The sequence below is a fragment of the Rattus rattus genome, chromosome 17 (assembly GCF_011064425.1).
Source record: "Rattus rattus isolate New Zealand chromosome 17, Rrattus_CSIRO_v1, whole genome shotgun sequence".
Classification (NCBI taxonomy): domain Eukaryota; kingdom Metazoa; phylum Chordata; class Mammalia; order Rodentia; family Muridae; genus Rattus; species Rattus rattus.
This window is the reverse complement of record NC_046170.1, coordinates 43,096,872-43,113,418: the sequence shown is the minus strand read 5'-3', so window position 1 is coordinate 43,113,418 and position 16,547 is coordinate 43,096,872. Positions and strand designations below refer to the sequence as shown.

The following is a 16,547-nucleotide window of genomic DNA, read 5'->3' as shown; positions in this document are numbered from 1 at the left end:
AAAAAAAAAAAAAAAAAGAAGAAAAAAAAAAAGAAGCATTTGAGGAGGCTAGAAGGATGGCTCAGTGGTTAAGAGCACTGACTGCGGGGTTGGGGATTTAGCTCAGTGGTAGAGCGCTTGCCTAGGAAGCGCAAGGCCCTGGGTTCAAGGCCCTGGGTTCAAGGCCCTGGGTTCAAGGCCCTGGGTTCAAGGCCCTGGGTTCAAGGCCCTTGGTTCGGTCCCCAACTCCGAAAAAAAAAAAAAAAAAAAAAAAGAACCAAAAAAAAAAATTCCCAGCAACCACATGGTGGCTCATAACCATCTGTAATGGGATCTGATGCCCTCTTCTGGTGTGTCTGAAGACAGCCACAATGTACTCATATGTGTAAAATAAAAAAAACATTTAAGAGGTAGTGTGAAAACCTAAGAGGGAAAGGGGAAAACCTATCTAGGTTTTAAAAAAGGAGGGGGGCGGAGGAAGAACACACCCCCCCCCCAAGTATGTTGGCTACCACACTTCATAACCACCACAGAGACACAGGAGAAGCGCATCAGTGAGTACGGGGTATCGGGCTCTTGGAGTGGTAGCAATGACGGAACCTGAGGCTTCTGAATCGATTTTACCACAAATGAGCAAACAGCACACTCTGTCTGTCTGCAGATGTTACCAGCAGAAATTGCTCACATGTCCTGCTTTATTCTAGCAGCTTTGACAAGGCCATACAGGCTTGGAGGGAAGATTAGTTAATACTGGCCATGTTTCCAGCTCCCACAAGGAGATGCCACCCCACCAGCTAATGACCCATGCCCTGGCACATCTGCCAAGAAACTGCATTATTGACAACATCTATATCCTGGGAGGAAGGACATTCTGTGAGGAAATATAGGAGGCCGGGGGCTTCTGCCTTGTTCTTCTCGGGAGCCCCTAAGGTGTGTACCCCTGGTCACTCCAGGACACGCAGACCTTGGTGGACAGAGACCTCCAGCCACGTGGGATGCGCTAGGTTTTCCACCTCTGAGACAGAGTTCTCAGGGTTTCTCCCGGGCCGGAGTCTGCTCCCTGTGAACCCTTAAGTGTCCCCGAGCCCATATGAAGTGGTCCCAAGGGTCTGGCGGACTCAGGCTTCTGGACACCTTGCACACCAGGCTCTCAGTCCGGCAACTTCGACGACCACCCCAGAGAACTGAAGAACCAATCCTTAGTTCTAGTGTACACAGGCCGCGGCATCCCGGCCTCCCGACCCTGGCCTCGCGGAAGCGCTCAGTTCTCAATTCTAGGAATCCGAAACCGCAGGCTGCTCGCCCCAGGCCTCCCAGTCCCCGGGACCCGACCCTGGACACTCGGAGCACCGGCCCGACTCACCATGATGGCAGCAGTGCAGCACCTCCACTACTCCGGGACCCGCACTGGTCAGAGGAGGCTGTGCTGTCTCCTGGCAACTCCGACTCGATCCCGCGCTGGTTCTCAAATCCTCGCGAGACTCTTCTCCACGTCTCCTCCCCGTCCCTCCGCCCGCCCGCCCTAAGGGACCCGGGCAACCAGGGATGCGTCCCTAACAACGCGCCCAGAAGAGCTACTGTTGCCCTCAGTGCATTGCTGGTGTCTCTCCCACTACAACAAGAGGCCACTGTGGTTCCTCCGGTTCTCCAGAGCCTACGTGGCGAGCGCTCATGGAGGAATGGATGAAGAGGACGTCTGAATGTTTAATCTGCCTCCCAAGCTCAGTTCCCAAATTGGATTCAAATGTGAGCTAAGAGCCTGCTCCTAGGGCTCATCCACCTTGCCCTGTTTGTGAAAATTCCTTCCACGTGCGGCTCCGATGCAAAGTTGGGCTTCCGAGGCTGACAGTGTTACCATATGCCTGCAATCAGTGGGAAAGCTGAGAGGCAGACTACATGGGCTACATAGTGAATTCTATCTCAGCCAGAGCTTTATACCAAGACCTTGCCTCAAAAAGAAACATGACAAAGCAAAACAACAACAAAGTGGTCTAGCAGGACTAGGACTGGCACTGTAGGCAACTGAGTAGCAGAGTATTTCAGAAACAGAAGGGTCAGCAGGTCAGGCTTCCCCATCTGCTTTGGGGATGAGGATCCCACAACCCCTAAGTGGACGCGGGCATTGCATCCGGATGAGCAGGAGAACAAGGCTTGCTCTGTAGTGTGGATCTGAGACTCCTAGCAGTGAGTCTCCCCTGTTTGCTTACGCAACCCCCAACCCTCACACACAGGTTCTTGAAGAATGGCCGGCTGGGAGAACAGCACCAGACCTTGTGAGCATTCTAACAGTGCTCATTTATAGTAAACCTTAACAAAGGTTCAACAGGACTGCCACTCTGCTTACTGGCAGTGACCTTTAAGGTGAGCATAGAGGGTAAGGGGTTAGGAGTCTCCAGAGGAGATGTGACAGGAGACCCTGCAGAAGCACAGTAATTATTCAGCATGTATCCACAGCATGCTAGATACTTCATGCTGCCTTGCCTTTTGCTTCATTAATCTACCAGGGAATCCTGATTTAAATAAATGTAGTGACAACTCCTTGCAGCTGGGTGGTGCCTCTAATCCCAGCATTCTGGAGGCAGAGAGGTGGAACTCTGAGTTTGAGGCCAGCCTGATCTACAGAGCAAGTCCCAGGACAGCCAGGGCTACACAGAAGAAACCCTGTCTTGAAAAATCAAACAAAATACAACAACCCCACTTAGTAAAAAGGGCAAGAACAGAAGATTCGTCTGGGGGTAGTATAGATAGGAGTTTTGTTTGGCACTGATCAACAGAACAGCTTGATTTTCCAATACGGGATTGCAGAGATGAACAGTTTGAGAGTACAGGCTGGAAACTCCCTAGGCTCCCCCAAAGACCCACCCTGCTCTGGGCTTTTCCTGCAGAATTAAAGTTACAGTATTCAGAAAAGAGCCTTTTCTTCACATCTACAGCTTGAGAACGTCTCAGCGCCAAGCAGTGCAGTTCAGAAGCGCAGACACATGGCATCAGAGTCCTGCAGAATCCCAGCGCAAACATCAGTACCCACAAACCAACCAGTCAGTCAGAGTTGGCCTCGCTTAAAGCCACTTGGTTGTCTAAGTAAACTACCTCAGTCCACAGCATCAGGATGCTTGAAAGGCTTGGGTTACCAGTGCAGCAACACTTTCCGAATAAACACTGAAGTGTTTGAAAGCGAGATGAATACTTAGTATCAAATGCGTACACAGGACTTTGCCTTGGAACAACTTAGTGTAGAGGAGAGCGGCCCAAATACAGAGACTATGGACAACCTGGTGACTTGTTGGGGTGTGGTTATAGGTGGTCATGAGATGCCAGTCTCCCCGCTGTGTGCTTGAGAAGATCCTGACGGACATGCAAAGGTAAAACACACGCTGGCCTCAAAAGTTACCCGATATCGGTACGCACCTGGGAGATCTTGACAGGGGCCTGGCCCTAGCATGTATTCATCTCTACGATGAAAATCGCCACTAGACAAAACTGTTCCGGCTGTTGACTGTGTCGAAGGGACTCCAAAGCACGGTAATAATACAGTGACCTCATTTGTTTTGTCCATGAATCTGAAACTTGGTTGTGACTTTGTGGGGCAACCCACCCAGCCCCCATCATCACTCTTTTCCTGGAAAACTCAAAAGCAGCACCTAGGAGGCCCTGAGCATAGTCAGGCCAGTTGTTGGCTGGGATCTCAGATTGTCAGCCACAACATACACAGGCGGACTCCGTGTAGCCTGGCTTTCTCACCACACAGTGACCTGGTTTTTACAGGAGACCCCCCAAGAAAGCTGGATTTCTTTTCGAATGACCTAGGCTTGAAAATCCCATGGCCTCACATCTACCACACTCTACCAGCCAGTGAGTCACAGGCTCCGACAACATCGTAGCAAAACTGTCCTGACCCTGTGGTTCTGGAAGAAAAACGTCCAGCGCTTTGGCCTTGTTGAGTCAGGGCCTCCTGCCGCCGAGGTTGACCTTAAAGCCAGACCGTCAAACAGTAGATGAACTCCTGATCCTCCTGCCTCCACCTGTGAAGCACTAGGATGACAGGTGTGTAGCAGCATGATTGGCTTTGTGACATTTTAACTGCTTTAGTGGTTTTGTACACACAACCTGCTGTCCCGGGTGCCTAGTAGTGGCCTTTGCCCAACCCATGTCTCTACTTGCTGGGGTGCTCTGTGTGCACCCAAGCTAACCTTAGACCCTAGTTTTGTCCCAGGGAAGAAAAAAATGATCAAGGAATAATTACAGATTCAGCCAGGCCCTGTTAATTACAGATTTAACCAGCAGGTGTTTTTGTTTCCTTGTTCTGTAAAGAAAAGGAGAAGTATTTAACTTTAGAAAATTGGCCTTTAAGCTTAAAGACCAAGGGCTACCCTGTGTCCACTAGAGCCGGGCAGAAGGCCAGAGCTTTGGCTCAGACCCTACTTGACTGAATGAAGCTTTTTGGCTACTGTCCTAGCCAATCATTCTGCCCAAAGCAGTACCAACTTACTCCATCAGTTCAAACTCCCTCCGCCTTTTCAGCTAGGAATAACTCATCCTCTCTGATGGTTTGCAGTATTTCGTTTTTTGGGTTTTTGTTGGTGTTGGTGGTTTGTTTGGGTTTTGTTGTTGTTGTTTTGTAAAAGTGTAAAAGGATTTTAGATCGGGCCTTCTGACTTCTTGCCCTGCACATGCAACCTGGAGAAACTTGCTACTGTCTGTCTCTGTGTCAGGCATCTTCTTTAGAGCTCTGGAAGGAGTAAAGAGATACTGTGTATCTTAGTTCGGGTTACTATTTCTATGGTGAAACACCTCCACCAAAACAACTCGGGGAGGGATACTCAGTTTACACTTTCCACACCACTGTCTATCCTCAGAGGAAGTCAGGACGGAATGCAGGGCAGGGCAGGAACCTGGAGGCAAGAACTCAGGCAGAGGCCATGGAGGAGCGCTACTTACTGGCTTCCTCCTGATTCGCTCAAACTGCTTTCAAAGAGCCACCTGCCTCTGCCTCTGCCTCTCTGCCTCTCTGCCTCTCTGCCTCTCTGCCTCTGCCGTGCTGGAGTAATTAAAGGCCTGTGGTACCAAGTCCAGGCGTTAACCTGCTTTCTTATAGAACGCAGGACCACCAGCTCAAGAATAGTACCACCCACAGTGGCCTGGTCCCCACCCCCACATCAATAATTAAGAAAATGCCTTACAGCGGAACATTATGGAGGCATTTTCTTAGTTGGGGTTCCCGCCTCTCAGATGACTTCAGCTGTGTTGTCTAGCAGTCTGTGCAATGCAAGCGGGTCTGGTGCAGGACTGGCGTTTAGAGATGGGACTCCCATTGTGGGTTATCCATACATCCCAGGCCTCCTCATATCAGGTCACCACCACCCAGCCCGGACGCATACTCTCAATATGGATTCAATCACATTAATCAGATCCACAACCCCGGGCTTATCAGTTGAGGGTTCGGTGCTTCTTAGGCCCTTCTTATGGCACCTCCTCTCCTAACTCTTCTGCCAGGCTCCTCACGTGCTTGGCGCCCCACAAAAGGCTGGGCTTGTAAGGATGGGTGGACCGAAGCCAGCGCAGCTCAGTGCGCAGGGGCCCTGGACCAGAGAAGCAAGCTGAAGCCGGAGGTCCTCAAAGGTCCCTGTCCCTGCAGGAGGGTGGGGGTGTGGGGGTGGGGGTGGTTGTTGGCCGGGTCGGCAGGGGGCGCGCGAGGAGCAGGGCGGGGCTGCACCTGTGCTGCTGGCTGCTGGAGATGGGGAGGGGAGCGGCGCCAGAAGCAGCTGCGCGCCCCGCCCCGCGGGCTCCTCCCCGCCGCCGCGGCCCCTTTGCTGCTGCCCCGATGCGCTGTGCCCGAAGCCTGGACCCAGTAGTCATCAGAGCAATTGGGGCACCCAGGCTGTCGCCGCCGCTGCCCACACCCCTCGCGGACCCCATTGGCCGCATGGAGTCTCCCGAGGGCGCAGGTCCGGGAGGTGAGTCCGACCTCGGCCCCCAGAACCTAGCAACAAACCGCAGCCCCATCCTCTGCCCACTGGCCCGCTGCTCCCGGGGCCTGGAGACCTACTGATGCCTTCTAAGCCCGCCCGCCCGCCCGACTCAGAGCTGGGGGCGGAGGAGGGGGCCGGGCCAGCTCCTTGGGAACGTGCGGGTACCCGGCTCGGCAAACACGGACTGCGTCTCTTTTCCTGCTTTGCGAGCTCCGGGCTCAGGAAGCGGACTGCCCTCCAAGGCGGTGACGGGGGGGTTGCGTCCTGAGCCCCCTGTCAGCCGGGGCTGGGAGTGGGGGAGGGGCGTGCAGGAACCGGAGTTAGGGGTCTGGAGAGGAGAATCATAGGGGCGATGCTACCCGCCTGTTCACGCGTAGGCTTTGTTCGCCCCAGCGGCGAAACCAGGAGGAATGACAAGAGGCGGAAGGGGGTCTGGGGCTCCGGGCTGAGCTGGGGTTTTGGTGAGGTCATGGCGCATGCACCCGAGCTCCTGGTGCTGCAAGGCTGTGGCGTCCGAGCTGCCCAGCTGCCATATATTTGGAAGGGGAGGTGTGAATGGTGTGCTCCCTCCGCAGCCTCTCCCAGCAGCTGAAGACCCTTGAGGTTAAGATCTTACCGCAGGTCTGCCCTCCTTGGAGTGCCCACAGGCAGGTGGCTGATACCAGAGGGAAAACTCTTCACCCACCCCGCGCCTCAGCTTTCCAGAAAGCTTTTCAGGGATCCATCGCTGTGGGAACTTGGATGCAATCCTCCACTTGCTTAGCTATGCCCGACACCTCTAGGATTTCCTGAAGATCCCATCCCAAGGAGCCACCAAGTATCTGAGGATTTGGCCAGGTAGCCATTCCTCCTACAGCCCAGCCACACAGCGGCTTTTGAAGTCCAAAGGTTTGGCCCCTGGGAGCTGTCCCCAAGCCCGCTCCTGTGTCTGCAGGCGGGAGCAGTGTCCTGTTTGAAAGCCTTATCCTCGGAAGCTCCAGACGCTATCGAGCCAGTGGGATTGGTTGTGCTTTGTTCTGTTTTTAATGGGAGATCAGTGTTCTTGCTATTGACAGTCCCAGGACCCCGGGTCTTTCCAGCACCAGCTCTGTGGGTTGGTAGATGGTTTGGAGAGCAAGGACTTGCTTGTAGAGCTCAGGGTTGTTATTATTATTATTTTTTGAGCTGTGTGATGTTGGAAACTTGCCTGTGCCCCCTGAGCCACCTTAGCATTGCTGTCAGCACAGGCGGCCCCTTGTATAGGGCAGAGAGAGGTTTTTCTGTCTTCTCTGGGGAAAGCAAGAGCATGCCCACAAGCTTAAAACAGAGATGGAGTGAGATGTTCCTGATGTATAAAGTACTGGAGGAGGGCCTCAGACACCAGATTCAGTGAGCAAATCCCAAGTAGCCATCCTGTGCGGGTACTGCGCCTGCCTGTCAGAAGGCAAACACCAAGAGGGATTCTCTCTTGATACCTTTAGCGGTTTTCTTGTCTGCATCCTGAGCTGGTGAGCTGTGCTTGGTGGGACTTCATGAGGGGGACGGTAGTGGTAACTCTGTTTTGGAGCATGTGAAACACACACAAAAGCAGAGCCCAGGATGATGGAGTTCTCTGTACACCCCCACCCCATTCCCAGACCCGCAGCCAGGCTAGCTCATACAGACCTCGTCAGCCTCCCTCTAGTATTCCGAATTAAATCTAGACTTGTTAGTCATCGGTAGCCACTGATGAAACTATCTCCCAAAAGTACAATTTTTATAAACTATTATTAAGCCAAGGTCTGTGTAGCCCTGGCTACCCTGGATCTTGCTATGTAGACCAGGCTTACCTCCACCTATGGAGCGTCTAAAGATGAATACCATCATGCCAAACCTAACATACAATCTTTGTACCTAAATAATTTGGGGGGAGGGCGAGGTCTCATTGACTGGTCTGGAGTTCAGAGGTCTGCCTGCCTGCCTCTGCCTCTTGAGCGCTGGGGTTAAAGGCATGCCCCACCATTCCCCGGGTAATAATTCCTTTAGTGTGTACAGATCATGGAGTGTGTAAAAGCTGCCCTCCTTGAGAGGCCCTCCTGATGCCTTTGGGTACCAAGTCTCTGTCCCTTCCTCATCTCTAAAGGGCTGTGGGGTGTCCCCAGAGTCTAGAGAGACAGGAGGCTGTGGTCCCGCACTGAGAGTAGACATGGGGTCTCAGCTTCCTTAAAATCCGGCACTGATGGTATAGATTCAGGGGGAGGGATGCTGAGGAAATGGACTTAGGTGACCCTTACCACTGTGGCTGTCCCTCCCCGCTGGTGGCCATTCTGTTTACATATTTATGTCATTAAGTGTTCACTTGTTCAGTGGTGTGAAAAGTGGCCGGGCCTCCGGAGCACAACCAGAAACATGAGATCGAGGCCTAGTTTCCAAGTGATGAAAGTGCTAGAACTAGGGCAACAGCAAAGCTTGTGTGACAAGTTAGTCCTTAGGAAGCCTGGCTGGCAGGAAAACCAGCACTGCCAATCTGTTTCCACAGGCTAGGGCAGCAACAGCGGCAGCCTGAAGGAGGCTTCAGGGGACCAGAGCCAAGGATCTCTGTGGCACTGTCCCCAAGCATCAGACACCCCTTCCCTCTACCTGTCCAGGGTGACTCCAGATCTGAGCCCATTTCAGCTCAGCCAGTCTGCCAGTTTTGCCCTGCCCTACCCTGTCTACCATGGTGCCCCTGCTTAACTAGAATGGGTGACAGAACTTGGTGGGGAATCTGTTCTCTGTCCCTACAATAGCTTACCAAGAGGACAAACTGACCTGAATGATTCTTTTTTAAAACTTTTTTTTTTCCCAGAGCTGGGGATCGAACCCAGGGCCTTGCGCTTCCTAGGCAAGCGCTCTACCACTGAGCTAAATCCCCAACCCCCTGAATGATTCTTAGTACAGGTACCTATTAACTGTGGGGCTGTAGGGTCAGACATGTGTGTGTGTGCACATGTGTGCATGCGTGCGCGCACACACACACACACACACATCACTTATTCATATACACAGAGATGAGGGTCATTCATTCATAAACATACACAAGATGAGGATCACACACACACACCGTGTGTTGGGGCAGGGAGAGGAGAGAGAGAGAGAGAGAGAGAGAGAGAGAGAGAGAGAGAGAGAGAGAGAGAGAGAGAAGAGAGAGAGAGGATATGGATGAGGGTCAGAGGCTTCCTGTCTTGGCAGACTTTAACTTCTGGCTTCAAACCTCATGATCTTCCTACCACCATCTCCCAGCTGCTGGGTTTGTAAGTGTAACCAGTGCGCCGGCCTCAAGGGCGGTCTGCTTACTTGTTTGTAGACGGGGACCACAGGCATGCACTGCAAGAATGTTCTTGATGGTGACGATTCTGTCTTCATTCTCCTCCCCCACATATTTGGTTTAGGACAAAGCACCAGGGTTTACAGAATAAAGATAGGACCAAGGCCAGAGTAAGATGGAAAAGAACCAAAACTAGATACATGAGGACACTAAAAACTACAGCAAACGCTTGCCCGGCGTGCATGACCCACACAAAGGTCCCACATCTCACCGACTCCAAAGCTTCGGGGACAAAATAAGAGAAGATGTAGTTAGGCCACTATTGTGTTGTTCCGGGGGCTGAAGAATATGGAACCCCAAGATCTCTAGTAAGGGGTGCAAGATAGGCGTCACACTTGCTATTTAGCTCAGGTCCCAGATGGGGTCTCTGCATCTCAGCACGAGAGACCCCAGAAGATGGAGGAAAGTGGCAACAGTGGGAAACAGCATTTCTTCTTCCACCTGGACAGTCCTAACGCTCACCCTCATGCGGATGGACGCTCGGTAGAAGCTGGAGTTCAGAGAAGGCCCACTAGTCTTGCACTACTGTGGTGTGCTAACCACGCCCCCTCTCCTGAGCTGGCCTCCTCCGAAAGGGGAAGGCTGACGTGTTCATGGATGCTCCAGCCCCACGTCTGCTGCCAGCACATCTCATCAGGAAAGGCAGCCTGGCCTGACATGCAGCTGTCGACGTCAGGAGCCTGGGCCGTGGCCACCTCAGCTCAAACCTTGCCACAGCAGCAGCTGCTCTTAGTGTGTTTAGTGTTGTTCACTCAGGCTGCCAAAAATAATCCTCAGGACACATGTGCATCCCAGCACAGATCCACAGGTCACCCAGGGCTGTGGTCCACCTGGGTCCACACTGAGTGGACCTAGAAAACAGAGAGGGAAGTTGGAGAGTCTGGGACGAGCTCACTGGGAAAAGGGATAGGAGGCAGGAGTGTGGTACACTCGCCTCTGGGAGGAGGAACTCCGGGGACAGGAACAGTGGGATGGTCCTGCCTAGCTACTGGGATCTCTGGTGGGGTTGGGGAATGCCAAGGAGGCCGCTGGGGTAAGGGAATGGGATGGGAAAGGAGATGAAGGGTACCTGCTAAGAGCTCTAAACTGTCCCACGGGAGAAGCTGCCGGGATGGTGTATGGAGATACACGAGTCCAGCACCCCACTGGGGAATGGCTCCACATACTGGAAAGAGAGAGCTAGTGCTAGTGTGGGCCTGAGCAGTCTTCCCCGCTTCAGATCCCTGAGGGACTCCTGTTCTCCAACAGAATGGTGTTAAATAAGAGAGAGAAGCAATTCACATTTTGAAACCACGGTGGGGCTGTTGGTGAGGGGTGGTGGAGAGCAAGGACACGGATTCCCACTTCACTCCTTTTGCATTTGAGCTCAAATACTACACGGGGATTTTACAAGTCAGTCAGTGCACGGAAGGAAGACGGGAACCCACGAGCGACTATTACACACACAGTAACTAGGCAAGCTGCAGTCTGGGGACAGAGGAGCTTGGTGCTGGCAACCCTGATGTCGAGTTCCCAGACTAAGAGCTCTCCGGAGCTGCAGTGCTGAGTGGTCTGCCTGTCTGTCCCTCCAGTCACCCAGGGAGGACAGCCTGGGAGTGGCAGCATTTCTGCTTCCTTATGGCCAGGGAACAGAACCCCTTGCCATGGCCAGAGGCCTCCCTACTTGCCACAGAGCCCCGTCCTGGAGGGATGTGGGGCCCCACGAGTGTGGAGGTGACACTGTATCTCGGTTACAGAGATCACTAAGGAAGTCAAGGTACCACAGGCTGCCCCGAGTGTTCCAGCTCATGAGACGGGGGACACTTGCCATACGCCTGTGGCGGCGGTGGAGGAGGAAGTTGGCATCCCAATACCAGCACCAGGGTTCCTGCAGGTCACGGAGAGGAGGCGTGAGTATCGCTGACCATCGAGGCAGCCCGAGTGTGAAGGGCAGCTGTGCGTGCAGCTGTCCCATCTGTAGAGCGGAGGGGTTGAGAAACCTCTCCGGTTGGGGCTCTGGGTTTGCCTGGTCTAGTCTAGCACTGGCTGTACGGAGACTGCAAGCTTCAGCAGCTCAGTTCAGAGCCCCAGCACGGCAGTACATGCTTCTAACCCCTATGCTGCCGAGGAGGTGGAAATGAGAACCCTTGGGACTTACTGACCAGCTGGTCTAGACAAACTGGTTAAATATGTGAGTCCCCGTCTCAGAAAGTAAAGCGGAGAACGGAGTTAAGACACCCGTTGGCGTCTGGCCTGCATGCAGGCACACGTGTGTGAAACTCACACATGTACCCAAAGTGCCAGGTCACCCATGGGCCTGTGCAATGAGGCCCCTAAGGTTCTTGGTAGCTTCAAGTGGGAGTGAGAGGTGCCTGTGTCTCCTGCAACCCCTAGAGCCTCTGAGCAGTGTCTCCTCTCTGGAGGTTCACTTTGATCTCCTGGACCTCACTGAGCTGACCGACATGTCTGACCAGGAGCTGGCCGAGGTCTTTGCGGACTCTGACGACGAAAATCTTGCCACTGAGTCCCCAGCAGGTGAGGCTGCATGCTGGCTTAAGGGGTGCTCTGGGGGAAGTCCTGGGGCCCCTGGTCCCTCAGGTCCTTACTTAGAAAGGCACCCTTTTTACCCAACTGTGTATAGTACCTGTTCTTGCTAATATTTTGCACTGCTATTTCCCACTTAGGAAGGCATTTCCCTCTTACCACTTCCCCTTGATGTCTCTAAACAAACCACAGGAAGCCAACTAGTGTTTCTTGAAAAATATAACTTACTAAGTAAGGATTTTAAGTTAAATTAAGCACAGTGTAGGGGGCAAAACTAACCTGGGTCCCTCATCACTTGAGTGGCTTCTCCTCAGGAAAGGAAGAGGTGCTGCCATCTGGAGCGGGGTGGGTAAGACCCCAGCCTCACTGACTCCATCCTCTCCTGAGCCCCACGCCAGCAGGGTATGTTGTAATCCCTGTGGCCAGAACACAGGGTTTGCCACAAATTCTTACTGGGGACAAATCCTTCAGTCTTCAATTTTGTTGTGGTTGCTTTTTGAAGTAGGGTTTCTCTGTGTAGCCCAGGCTGGCTTCAAACTCAAGAGACCTACCTGCCTCTGCCCCCCGGGAATAAAGGCTTATACTGACATGCCTGGCTCGATTTTTATACATGGTCTCAGTCAGGGAGTGGTGGCACATGCCTTTAATCCCAGCACTTGGGAAGCAGAAGCAGACAGATCTCCAAGTTTAAGGCCAGCCTGGTCTACAGAGTGAGCTCCAGAACATCCAGGACTACAAAGAGATACTCCCTCAAACAAAGACATGGTCTCATTGAATGCTGGTTATGCACATCTTTGATCCTAGCACTTGGGAGGCAGAGGTAGAATTCTGAGTTCAAGGCCAGCCTGGTGAGTTTCAGGATAGCCAAGGCTACACAGCGAAATTCTCTTTTTTTTTTTAAAAAAAAAAAAACCTTAAAAACACAAGAGTTTCACTATGTAGCCCCTTGTTGACTTCTTTGTAGACCAAAGTGGCCTCAAACTCAGAGATCCAACTGCCTCTACCTCCCAGTTGCTAGGAAATCGGCATTCTTATTAAAGGTTCCAGCAGCCCCAGTGAGGACTCTGCCAGCTCACCAGCTGCTCACATGCTTCTGGAGGCCGGTGGAGTGGCCTACATGCATGTGGGGAGCTGTGGGCTCTGAGATAGGACAGCAGCATGAGGGTAGACCCTGGCTCCACTCATGGGCTCTCGTCCCAGCTTGCCTGCAGAATGGAGACCTAACCTTACCTGGTGCCACCCCTTCTTAGCTCTGCCTTCCCCTCAAGCCTTCATGTGTACGTTGTCCCAGGAAATGACCCATGGCATCTGTGGCTAGGCAGGCAGAGTGGGGAGCTCCACTCCAGCCCAGCTATGCCCCTAGCTCCATACAGCCCGTACCCTGGATAGGAGGGCGAGTCTCATGATGGGGCAGACACTGTCAGGCTTACTCCGGGCTTTGGCTTATCAATATAAGGGGGTGGGGCAGACAGTCCCAAGACTTGAGCCAGGTGTAGTGGTGCAATGCATTAATCCCAACACTTGGGAAGCAGAGGCAGGTGGATTTCTGATTTTGAGGCCAGCCTAGTCTTGGTAGTAAGTTCCAGGCCAGTCAATAAACCATGTCGCCGAGGCTGGCAGAGCCACGGTGTGGAGCCTCAGCCTCCCGTCTTACTGAATTCTAGACTGTACCTCTGTGTGTCTTCACCAGGTCTGCACCCACTGTCTCGGGCCAGCTGCCTACGCTCGCCGTCCTGGACAAAGACAAGGGCGGAGCAGAACCGTGAGAAACAGACCCCCAGTGACCCAGAGCGGCAAGGGACAATTGTGGACACATTCCTCACTGTGGAGGAGCCCAAGGAAGATTAGCCCATCTCCTCCTGTTCTGGAGCTGCTGAAGGGCTGGGCCAGACCACCATAATGGCACCATGGGACAGTACTGGCACGAGAGGCACTCTGCCAACTTTAAGACTCCAGCCATCAATCACCCCCTGACAACGTGGCAAAGTCCAGGTGCCAGGCTTAGGCCTCTGGGCGCCCTGGCACAAGCACAGCCCAGTGGCCTTAGGTCCAGCTGGCTCCTGGGCCCTGAATGAGGGATGACATCGAATGGAGTCTCTGCCTTGGATTAGAGAAGGGATACTCAGTGGTGACCTAGAGTCTTATCAAAACTTGTCTCTGGGACAAGACCTTTTGTCTCTTGTGAGATTCCAAGTAGATTCAAGGTAAGGGTTCCAAGCCCACGAGAGCTGCCCAGGAACCTGTAGGCGTTTTATCTCCAACGTCAGTGAGCTCAAAAGCTCCGAGTAGATTGGTGGTAGGTCAGGGGCTGGCTCTGCTGTCCAGCCAAGTGGCAGCGGTGGGTGTTGCTTCCCTAAGATCTCCACCTTGACCTTTAAACCCTTCTTCTGCCCTAGGCAGGCAAGTCTGTTTCCAGGCCCGCGCTGCTTGTTCTGTGTGGGACATGTGAAAGGCTGAGAAACTGCCCCATGTCTTCCTTAGTTCAGAACATCTAACCTCAGTGGTGACTCCCAGATGGCTCGGAAGGACAGAGTGCCATCTCCACAGTCCTGTGTCTGTCAGAGGCACACTGTCTGTCCTTCACATCCCACTGCCTAGCCTGACCACCCACATAGCCTGTCAGATGTTCAGTTGGGAGGCTCCGACACTGTGGAGCTGTCTCAGCAGCAGCTCAGGTGGCAGGGACGACCTAGCCCCCCGCTGTGCTCTGAGGCGCTGGGCACTCAGTTTAGACTCTCAACACGCCTTTCATGTGCACGAGGACAAAGCACACTGGCTGCTGTGATCACGAATCAAAGACTGGTTTTGAAATAAAGGTTTACTTGCTTTTTGTCCCCAGGCTGACCTGTCTGTTGCCCACCATCTCCTGAGGAAGACGAGCTTTTGATTTTCATTTGCAGTGAATGCTAAAAGGGGGGAAATGCCCTGGGCTTCTGCTGGGGGCGGGAGCAGCGTCCAGGAGGCTCCTGCTTCAGAGCCACCCTGCCTCTGCACTGTTGACCCTAAATGTGGGTTATTTCTGCCTGTCTCCTGAAATGAAAACCAACCCTGGTTTCCAAGGGATACAACCCAGCAGCTGCCTTTCATCTCAAGATAGCTGTGTGCCCTTGACCACACTCCAACCTACCAGGGTCTCACCCCCACCATCCACCCTTCCTGCTGCAGCTTCCACGGGGCACAGCTGCACAGTGGGATTAAAGTATTGCCACCATCTTTGGCCCTCTGGTCCCTCTAGATGGCATCAAAGCGACACTGGGGCTCTGCTGTGCTGCTTTGAGTTGCATTTTAGGGACAAGTGCCCTGGATTTCTACCCCTAAGTAAATACAAGGAATCACTGAGGAGGAAAATCCTGCCAACTCTTCCAGTCAACAAAGGTGGTCTGAGCTGAAGGTGCACTCTGCCCAGAAGCCACACGGCAGCCCAAACCTTGCTGCTTAGCCAGTGAAATGAGGCGACCGTGGAAGCCAGCCAGGCCTGACTACCTTTCCGCAGGCAGGCCCAGGGCAGTCACCTCAGGTCTTCTTGTGGGCAGCCATTTTCTGGGCATGATATGGTATCTAGAAAATTCTAAGCACCCCATCCCTGTCCCTTTTCTAGGAGGAAGGCGGCAGAAACCCTGCCCACCTTCACTGCTCTCACCGAGCAGGGAGGGACGGTCAGCTCGCTCCCACCTCCTGCCTTATCGCTAACACCCTTGGGTTGGCACGGCAGATGGAGCAGCAACAGCTCGGGGTTCCCTGATCTGCTGTCTAGAAATGCTGGGACACACGACGTCACATAAAACAGATGGGATAGATTCCACTGGTAAGGTTCTACCAGAGCGAGAAAGAGGATGTTACAGCTCTTAAGCCAGCAACTTGTAAAAGACAAGAGTGTGAGTGTTCTGGGAGGGGCGGGGTTTGCTCACCTGGATCAAAGGTGGAGGTATGGGTGGCCAACCTCCATGAGGACACTGAGCCAACGGGGTGGGAGGCACAGCAAGTGTGGTCACAAGAAGAATGCTGACCCTCAGGGTCAGGGACGCACAGGAGCCCTGTCCCCAGGTCTGCTCCAAGGAGTGGCCTGTAGAGCAGTGGTTGGGTTAACTCCCGTCTGCTAGAGGTAAACACTGTGCCTGGCCTCCACCATCCCCACAGCTCCCAGGTGCTCCAGGAGGAGCCCAGAGACAGGGCCAACCCAGTCACCCACCCCATCCAACCACTGGTCCATCACGATTGAAAAGAGACTCATAGAGGCCAAAGTAGCAACCTCAAATAACCCTGTGGCAATGCTGACTCTGGAGTCACAGGCCTTCCGGGGGCCAAGGGATCACCCCTACCTCATCAGAGGGAACCCAGGACTCTAAGTAGCTTGGTTGACACCATGATAAAGGTTTAAAATTCAGTGACGTAGGGCTGGATAGAGAGGGCTCAGCAGTTAAGAGCACTGATTGCTCTTCCAGAGGACCTGGCTTTAATACCCAGCAAGCGCATGGTGGCTCACAACTGTGAACTCCGGATCCAGGTGATCTGACACCCTTTCCTGGCCCCTTTAGGTTCTGGATGCATGTGGTGCACATACATACCTACACATGCAAAAACACATAAAATTAGAAATGAAAAGAAATTTTAAGTAGAAATGATCTGTCCCCTGATAACACCTCTGAGACAAACATGACAACTTAGAAAATGTGCGATACCATGCACACCCAGTATAGTCTTCACATCCAGACAGTGCACCCAGCCCACCCAATCCGGTCCTTAGCCAGGCC

General features: G+C 53.2%; 1 protein-coding gene across 1 annotated transcript; it reads left to right on the top strand.

Moving 5' to 3' along the window:
- Nucleotides 1-5,687: 5,687 nt before the first annotated feature.
- On the top strand, nucleotides 5,688-14,635 carry Dbndd1 (dysbindin domain containing 1). The gene is made up of 4 exons (XM_032887911.1): nucleotides 5,688-5,933; nucleotides 11,010-11,162; nucleotides 11,647-11,787; nucleotides 13,487-14,635. The coding sequence occupies exons 1-4, from the start codon at nucleotides 5,714-5,716 to the stop codon at nucleotides 13,642-13,644; spliced, it is 672 nt and encodes a 223-aa protein (XP_032743802.1). The 5' UTR covers nucleotides 5,688-5,713; the 3' UTR covers nucleotides 13,645-14,635.
- The last annotated feature ends 1,912 nt before the right edge of the window (nucleotides 14,636-16,547 follow it).